The 9,449-nt window shown below is 38.4% G+C and overlaps 1 protein-coding gene and 1 pseudogene across 2 annotated transcripts in view; one reads left to right on the forward strand and one right to left on the reverse strand.

Annotated features, from left to right (window-relative positions):
• Positions 1-9,449, reverse strand: part of Syn1 (synapsin I) — a 60,500-nt gene that overhangs the window by 40,733 nt on the left and 10,318 nt on the right. For both annotated transcript variants that reach the window (XM_021154118.2, XM_021154120.2), the window contains exons 2-5: positions 7,855-7,912; positions 7,660-7,751; positions 6,231-6,387; positions 5,481-5,570 (exon numbers count right to left, since the gene is read on the reverse strand). In XM_021154118.2, coding sequence (XP_021009777.1) covers positions 5,481-5,570; positions 6,231-6,387; positions 7,660-7,751; positions 7,855-7,912 — 397 coding nt within the window. The remainder of the gene's footprint in view (positions 1-5,480; positions 5,571-6,230; positions 6,388-7,659; positions 7,752-7,854; positions 7,913-9,449) is intronic.
• LOC110287008 overlaps positions 8,429-9,449 on the forward strand; it is a 2,102-nt pseudogene continuing 1,081 nt past the window's right edge.

The following is a 9,449-nucleotide window of genomic DNA, read 5'->3' on the forward strand; positions in this document are numbered from 1 at the left end:
AAATCACTTATAATCCCCAGGAAAAATACTAAAACTATATGTTTGAAAAAGCAAATATTGGGGAAAAAAAAGCTCTCAAAATTGTAAACATAAGAATAAAAGAGTTGCTGGATGTGGTGGCGCACACCTTTAATCTCAGCACTCAGGAGGCAGAGGCAGGCAGATCTCTGAGTTGAAGGCCAGTGTGGTCAGTATAGTGACTACCAGGATTGCCAGAGCTACATAGTGAGACCCTGTGAAATGTGCTTTTAGTCCTAGGGGGCCAAGGCAGAAGGATTATGTTTAAGATCTGTCTGGGCTACATTGTGAATTCAAGGCCAGCCTGGACTACAAAGAGACACTCTGTCTTATAAAGAAAACAAAAATAAAAGAAGGAAAATTGCAAGCATAAATTCTAACTTACTAGTAATTAGGTTAAATGAAAATTAACACTTCATTTAAAAGGCAGGAAGGGGATAGAGAGATGGCTCAGTAGCACTTGCTACTCTTGCAGAGGACTCAGGTTCAATTCCTAGCACCAACATGGCAGCCATCATACATGCAGGCGAATATTCATGTGTATAAAATTTAAAAAAAAATCTTTCTAAAAAGGCATAAGGAATATAAAATATGACCTAACTATATGCTGTCTACAAGAGACAAATTTTATTAATTCATTTATTTATTTTTAATATTTTTTGTGTGTATGGACAACATTCTTCTTTTATTTTGTTGTTATTTGTTTATTTTGAGACAGTCTCTCTATGTAGTCTTGACTGTCCTGGAGCTATGTAGAGACTAGGCTAGCCTCAAATTTACAAAGCTCCTCTTTCCTCTGCTTCCTGAGTGCTGGGTATGTACCACCACACCCAGCTGGATAAGTCTTCGAAAACAAAACAAAACAAAAACAAGTGCTAGGATTAAAGGCGTGTGCTACCACTGCCCGGCCTATTTGTTTCCTTGATGACTACCATTATGATTAGCATGGATAAAATCTCAAAATATTTTTAATTTGCATTTTTCTGGTGACGGTTTGTACGTTATCTTTTGAAAACTGTCTGCTTATTTCATTAGCCTATCTACTGACTGGATTATTTGAGTTTTTGCTATTTAGATTATTTAGTTCTTTCTATATTGTACATATCAATCCTTTGTCAACTAGTAAATATTTTCTCCTATTCTGACGGCTGTGTCTTCCTTGCCTACTCCAATAACATAAAGTGGGTTTTTTCTTCTACTTTTTCTATCAGTTTTAGAGTTTTGGGTCTTATGATAATGTTTCAGGAAACTAAATTAGATCTACCTATAAGTAGACCTAGCTACACCATGCCTGGGTATTTACCCAAAAGATATCACAGAACTTTTCACAATAGCTAAACTGTGAAACTAACAAGGTTTCCCTCAACAGAAGCACATGAAATGTGGTTATATACACAATGAAATTTTTCAGTCATAAAGGAAAATGAAGTTATGTCTTCTGTAGGAAAATGGATATAATGAGATAATTATATCAAGCGAAATAAGTTAGTTTCAGAAAGGTAAATATCATGTTTTTTTCTGCAGGTCCTAGATTTTTAAATAGATACATAAAGTTGCATATATACAAATGGCATGAAAATGGAATCAAAATTATCTGGAGGACTGATGCAGGGGGAGGGGCGATAGTGAGAGGGGAGAGCAGCCAGATTTGGGAGAGGGTGTTGCTCAAAGTACAATATATACTTGCGTGAACATGGCCTTATGTAACCCAGTATAATAAAATAAAATACAGAAAAATCCTTGAACTAGATGTCTTCTTGATTAATCCCACCAAATATTGAAAGAAGATATAACATTAATTCCCCCATGAAAAATAGAAGGGAATCAAATATTGTCAAGCTTTTTTGTAAGAAAAATAGTATCCTGATACCCAAACTACATTAGAAAAGAAAATTATAGGCCAGTACTCCTTACAAATACAGACACCATAATCTTTAACAATAAATATCTGAATCCTACAGTGGATTTGCGCTATGACCAAGTGAGCCTAGTAATGCAAAATTTTACATCAAGACACATCATAAACACATTTATGAAACTATGAACTTACATGAAAAATCAATTAATGTAATATTGTATATTCATAGAATAAAGAGCAAAAGCCACATGATCATGTCAATAAAACAGCAAAAGCATTTGACAAAGTCTAACACTCTTTCATGATAAAAACAATCACCTGCAAATAGAAAGATAACTTCTACCTACACAATGAGCAGTTAAGATGTGCTAGGTGAAGGAGTTTAACTACTTTACATTTATTCAGTAATTTAATTCTCACACCAACTCTATAATTCAAGAAATATTATCACCTGCAGTTTACTGATGGATAAACTGAGCTGCATGCAAAGAATAAGGAATAAATAATGATTGAGATAAGTAAATTTGAGAGGAAATTGGATTTTCTTGGACCTAATGGTTTTGGCTGGGCCTGGCAGTGCATATCTTTAGTCCCAGAACTAAGGTACAGAGGCAGATGTATTTCTGTGAGTTCAAAGCCAACATGGTCTACAAAGAAAGTTCTGGGACAGCCAGGGTGGTTTACACAGAGAAACCCTGTCTCAAAAGATCAAATCAAACCAAATAAAACAAAGCTAATGCCTTGATTTATAAATAAGCCTAATTCATACATTTTTAATTTATATGAGCAACCATAATACTTGCAATATTGGTAGTAAAGTTAATAATACTAGATTATCACTGATATTTAATTATAATTTAAGCCATAAAGTTGGTAATGTTTATTTATGTAAATAAATATAACTTGTAGCATTGAAAAAATTAGTAATTAGTTGTAAACTTTGATGGAGTTACTAACAATGATTCAATTTCTATTTGTAACTAAAATTTGACTCATAACCATAGCACTTATAGTTTATAGTAACCATAATGTAAATATCAATATTTATATAGCCACTGAAATATTAACAATTTGATTTCTTCTTAGCATAAATACTCATCATGTATATTGGTAACCTTAGTTTGTTACAAATGCAATAAACTATAGTATTAGTTGTTACATCTAATACATCAAGTATTAGTAATGATAATTTCTGTTTGAATATACTTCAGAACAGACACTTCAAATTTGTATGCAAGCGTAATTTGTGATACGGTTACCTATACTCTTTGATGCTAGTAATGATTATTTGATTTCTATGTAGCCAGGCTGGCCTCAAACTTATAGTCTTCAGCCGGGCGGTGGTGGCGCATGCCTTTAATCCCAGCACTTAGGAGGCAGAGGCAGGCAGATTTCTGAGTTCGAGGCCAGCCTGGTCTACAAAGTGAGTTCCAGGACATCCAGGGCTATACAGAGAAACCCTGTCTCGAAAAAAACAAACCAAAAAAACCTTATAGTCCTCCTGCCACTACCCACTCATTGCTAGAATTATAGACCCACATCACCATATCTGGCTGGTTGTTTGATTTCTAGTAAAATTCCAATTTAATTTATAATATTGGTATCTACAATATATATCAATTACAATGGCTTGTAGCATTCATGTTCATTTGTAGTAATGATTATATTTTATGATAATAAACAATTCAATTTTTTATTTGTAAGTAGTTTATAATACCACTGCTGAACACTTTTATTGGCAATCTGAGTTTGAAATACGGGTAAAATTTCTATCAGGATGAATATTTCATAATGTTAGTAATAATTATATGCTTCCTACATGAAATACAATCTGATACATTATGTTAATTCTATTAATTCACACTAGAAATACATATTTAATACTGGTAAGAGAAAATAATAGGGAGGCAGAGGCAGGCGGATTTCTGAGTTTGAGGCCAGCCTGGTCTACAAAGTGAGTTCCAGGATAGCCAAGGCTACACAGAGAAACCCTGTCTCGAAAAACAAAAACAAAACAAAACAAAAAAACCCAAACAAAACAAAACAAAACAAAAAAAAACCCAAACAAATAAAACCAAACCAAACAAAAAACAAAAAAAGAGTAAATAATATAAAAATAGAATTTGATAAATACTGGGATCAATAACTTAATTCATACTTGTAACTACTGGGAAATTTGTGATCCTGGTTGAACATTCCTCATCAAAAATCTAGAATCTGAAATGTTCCCAATGCTGAAACCTTTTGAGCACCATTATGTGCTCCACAAGTGTCATGTTCTACATGTGACCTCATGTTCCAGGTAGCAGTCAATACATAGGCTTACTAAAAATACTCTGTGAGAGTCAGGCCGGGCAATGGTGGTTCACTCCTTTAATCCCAGCACTTGGGAGGCAGAGACAGGTGGATTTCTGAGTTCACAGAGTGAGTTCCAGGACAGCCAGGGCTACACAGAGAAACCATGGCTCGAAAAAATAAAAAATAAAATAAAAGAGTAAGTTGGAGTTATGTGAATAAGGCATATGTACTGGCTGGTTTGTGTCTTAACTTGACACAAGCTGGAGTTATCATAGAGAAAGGAGCCTCCCTTGAAGAAATGCCTCCATGAGATCCAGCTGTAAGGCATTTTCTCAATTAGTGATCAAGGGTGGAGGGTCCATTGTGGGTGGGGCCATCCCTGGGCTGGTAGTCCTGGGTTCTATAAGAAAGCAAGCTGAGCAAGCCAGGGGAAGCAAGCCAGTAAGTAACATCCCTCCATGGCCTCTGCATCAGCTCCTGCTTCCTGACCTGCTTGAGTTCCAGTCCTGACTTCCTTTGGTGATGAACAGCAATGTGGAAGTGTAAGCAGAATAAACCCTTTCCTCCCCAACTTGCTTCTTGATCATGATATTTGTGCAGGAATAGAAACCTTGACTAAGACAGCAAATGTGAAACATTAATTTCATGTTTGGACTTGGGTCCCAGGCTGGAGAGATGGTTCAGGGGTTAAAAGCTCTTACAGAGAACTGGGGTTCAGATTCAGGTGGTACTCAAAAGCACCTACATGACAGCTTGCCACTGTCTGTAACTCCAGTTTCAGGGGATTTGACCTTTTTTTGGCCTCCGTAGGCACCATGTGAGTATGGTACATAGACACATATATAGGCAAAGCACCCACACATATAAAATAAAATAAATCTTTAGACTCAAGTCCCATGCTTAAAATACCTTATACAAATATTTTAAAATCCAAAATGAAAACTCTGAAATTTGAAGCATTTATGTTTCCTAAGCATTTTGGACAAAGGCTATATAATAGACTCAACTATAAAGTGACTTCAATTCTCTATACCAGTAGTTCTCAACCTTCATAATGCTATGGCCCTTTAATATAGTTCCTCACATTGTGGTGACCCCCAACTATAAAATTACTTTTGTTGCTACTTCATAACTGTAATTTTGCTACAGTTATGAATTGCAATGTAAATATCTGATATTCAATCCCTATGAAAGTGTTGTAACACACAGGTTGAGAACTTGTGTATAATACTCAGATATCAGCCTATCAGCCATGGTAACATTACAGTAGTTCTGAATCTTTCCCACTCCATTCTCCCAGACTTACCATCTCTTTGTGATTAGGATAGAAAGTCTGATCAATCAGAGGGAATTCCTCTGTTCCAAGCTTCTTGTGTAGTCGAACCATCTGGGCAAACTATGAGAATCAGAAGACATGAATCAGTGAGTTCTTTACCTCAGGTAAGTCTCTAAACTGTTATCTCAAGTGCTAATTTGGATTTGGAATATCCTCAAGGTCCATGTCTTAAAAATTTGTTCCCCAGAAACTTTAAGAGATGAGGCCTACCTAGATGTTTTAGGTTTTCTGGGGGTACTCTCACAGGGGATTATAACTCCCCGGTTGTTGTCTTCTTCGTTCTTCTTTCTTCCTTCTTCCTTCTTCCTACCTCCTCCTCCTCCTTCTTCTTCTCCCTCTCCCTCTCCTCCTCCTCCTTTCTCCTCTTCCTCCTTCCCTCCTCTTTCATCCCTCCTCCTTTTCCTCCTCCCTCCCCTCCTTTACTTCCAGGCCACAGAGTGGTAACTTTGCTCCACTGTGCACTTCCACCATGATGTTCTGCCTTGCTACAACCCCCCAGCAACAGGGCCAACACAACATGGATTGAAACCTCAAAAACTGAGGTAAAATAAACCATTTCATTTTGTGAGTTGATTATGTCATGTATTTGTTAGTGATGCAAAGCTAATTTGCATATTAAACTTTTAAACATCTTCACTTCTGAAAAGACAGAGTGGCTCCAGATTCCCTCATGCACATATGAGCAATTCCATCTGCATTAGTACTCTTCCTGTAACTTACCACCCAGGGTTTGTCACAGAAGTTGTAGACAGAATGCAAAGAGTTTACACTGGGGATTCCAGCATACTGCAGCCCAATGACCAAACTTCGGTAGTCTCCATTACGTGCCATGCTGAAAGCATGCTGGCGGATCAGCACAAAGTCTGGCTTCAGAGACCTGGGTTGGTGGCATAGATACAAATGGTGAGCACTCCCAACCCTCCCACCTAACCAGGAAGTTCCCTACCAATCTTTGGAATTTCTAAGTATTCATAAGTCCTGAAAATTGCAAAGTGGTTTTTTCCTCTCTGTCCACATACACAAACTGGTCCTTCTGCCTGGAGCAGAAGGTCTCCAACCTTTCTCCATCTGGTGATTGACTCATTTTCAGACTTTCCTATCTGCTGGACATCAGCTTGCACCTCTGTCCAAAGGTCTGGTGTCTCCTTGGTCTCAATCTTTCAGACTCCCAGTTGTCCTCCAAGTGTGTTGCTCAGAATAGACTGCAGCCTCAGGGTATCTGTGAGCCCTTCCCTCTGCCTGCAATATTCCCCTATCATACCTACAAGAATCTCTCTTTCCCTTTCTTCAGGTCCTTCTCAACTGTTCCTTATGCTACCAGGTTACTCTTTTCAAACTGCCAACCCCAGTATTTTCCAACAAGCCCTGCATCTGCTTTACTGTTCTGGGTTTTCCTTTGTGGTTTCACTTTTTTTTGTTATTTTTTTTTTAAAGATTTTATATATATATATATATATAAATCTTTAAAAATAACTTTTTTGTTATTGTTATTGTTATTTTTTAAGATTATATATATATATGCTCTATCTTCATGCACACCAGAAGTAGGAATCATATCTCATTACATCTCTCATTACAGTTGTGAGTCACCATGTGGTTGCTGGGAATTGAACTCAGGATCTCTGGAAGAGCAGCCACTGAGCTATTTCTCCAGCCCCTGTTGTTGTTGTTGTTGTTTTGAGAGAGGGTTTTTCTGTATAGTCCTGGCTGGCCTGCAACTCACTCTGTAGACCATGCTGGCCTCAAATTCACAGAAATCTGCCTGCCTCTGTCTCCCTGTTTATGTTTTCTCATTATCTGCTCAAATAACAAGGGCATAGAGCTTTATTATTTTTTTGTGGGGGGGATTGTTCTGTTTTGTTTACCATTAGGTCACTCGTCATGTATAAGAGTTCTTGGCATATAGTGGGTGATAAATAAATGTCTGTTGGTGTCAAGTGCTGAGGATAGAACCTACAATGAAGTAGATGCTTAACAAATATTTGTTGAATGAATAATTGAGAAGTTTCCTTGTGGTCTGCTAGGCTCTTTGGCTCTCCCTGCACCTAAGGTTTTGCTCACTGAAGGGGGAGTTAGTGATTCTCTCTCAGTTCTAAGGGAGTCCCCTGTACTTTCCCCCATAGTACCAGTATGCCTTTTTCATGCTTACCTCACAACTTTGACTCCATTCCGAAGAACTTCCATGTCCACAGAGAATCCACCATTGGCGTGAGCCACAAGATTGAGATCAGAGAATTCAGCCTGGAAAAGGCAGAAAAATCAGTGATTTGCCCACATCATGTAAGTGTGAACAATTGGTCTGTGGCTCAGACAGTGGAGTTCCAAGTGTGCCTCCTCAACTTACTTGCTCTACTTTAATGTCAATTTCTCCATGGATCTTCTTCCCTTTGAAGTATTTTGCCCTGGGGAGAAATACAGAAGGGCACATCCATCAGTGTTCAGATCTTAGATATGAGGACCACATCCAGGTTGGTCTCTTGAACCTTTCCCCCTTCAGTGCTGGTACAGAAACTACATAATACTTTAAATTGTAATAGTTTGTAAAAACTAATTGACAATACTTTGTGAACAATAAAGTGTAGTGTAATATCTGTGGAAATATGTAAAGACATTGTAAAAGGCCACAGAGAGTAGGCATGTCCCAAAATATGGTATCTCACCACATTACTATTCTAAATGTTTCAGTAAAAGCTGTGGAAAATGAGTGGTGTTGTGTCAATTATAACAGACTTTGAACTGCATGGAGGTCTGTAAATGGCTAAGAACCTCAGAGAGTGTAAATATATGACATGTGCCTGTTGTGTGGTGTGTTCCAGTGCCTGTGTGGTTCTTGGTACTTATATCTGCAAGGGTCCAAAGTGACTCTCTGTTCTCTCCTTTACCATGAAGCAGCACCTGGATCATGGGTGTCATCTGCTATGGGTGAACAGTTGCGTCTGAATAGGAGCTGCCAATTGAGAGGTACAGGCTGTAGCTAGTTGTAAAGAAGCTGTAGCCAGCAATGATGGGGGAGGGAGGAATGCATCTAAGGATGAGGGAACGCCCCAAGCAGAGGAGCAGGAGCAGCAGCAGTAGGCACATCACAATTGCTTTGTCATTGTGTCCAGCCCCACCCAGATAAGCTCAGCTTTCAGCAGCCTTCTCTCCCAGGCTCAAGATTCCTACCAGACAGGCTTCTTCACAGAAGTTCCAGTTCTGATTTTCATGGAAGGGAGATGAAATTAAGAAACACTCCTAGGAACACTGGTCACTGGCATGTACATAGTCAGCAACTCTGATATATGTATATTGCACAAATGAGTTCTGTGGGCTTCACTGATGAGCACAAAAGGACTCAAGAGCATCTGTTTCCTGTAAAATTCCTGTTTTCTGTAAAATTTGTCTCTCTTTGATAATGCTGTCTCCCCCATCTGTGTCTCTGTCCCTTTCTGTGCCTGTCTCTCTCTGCATCTGTTTCTCTCTGTCTCTCTGTCTCTCTCTGTCTCTCTCTGTCTCTCTCTCTGTCTCTGTCTCTCTGTCTCTGTCTCTGTCTCTCTCTCTCTCTCTCACACACACACACACAAACACTGTTTCCTCACAAACATCAGACGAGAATGTGGCTAATTTCTTAAGGTTAGCCCCTGACCTATCTCTGGTCTCATGGGGTATAAGGGTGTGCTGAATAGTTTTATGTCAACTTAACAGTAACTAAAGTCATCAGAGAGGAGGAAGCCTCAATTGAAAAAATATGCATCTTCAAGTTTTCTTTTGTTTGTTGACAATAAATATAGTGTCTACTACAGTGTTCTGCTCAGGCTCCTCTTTGAAATCAATAAGTCTGGGTCTTTTTGACAGCTCCTGGCTTTGCCTCCATAGACCAAGGTGACACCTAATTTCCTCCTTTTCCTTTTCCTTTTCCTTTTTCCTTTTTCCTTTCCTTTCCTTTCCTTTCCTTTCCTT

Source organism: Mus caroli, chromosome X (assembly GCF_900094665.2).
Source record: "Mus caroli chromosome X, CAROLI_EIJ_v1.1, whole genome shotgun sequence".
Lineage (NCBI taxonomy): Eukaryota > Metazoa > Chordata > Mammalia > Rodentia > Muridae > Mus > Mus caroli.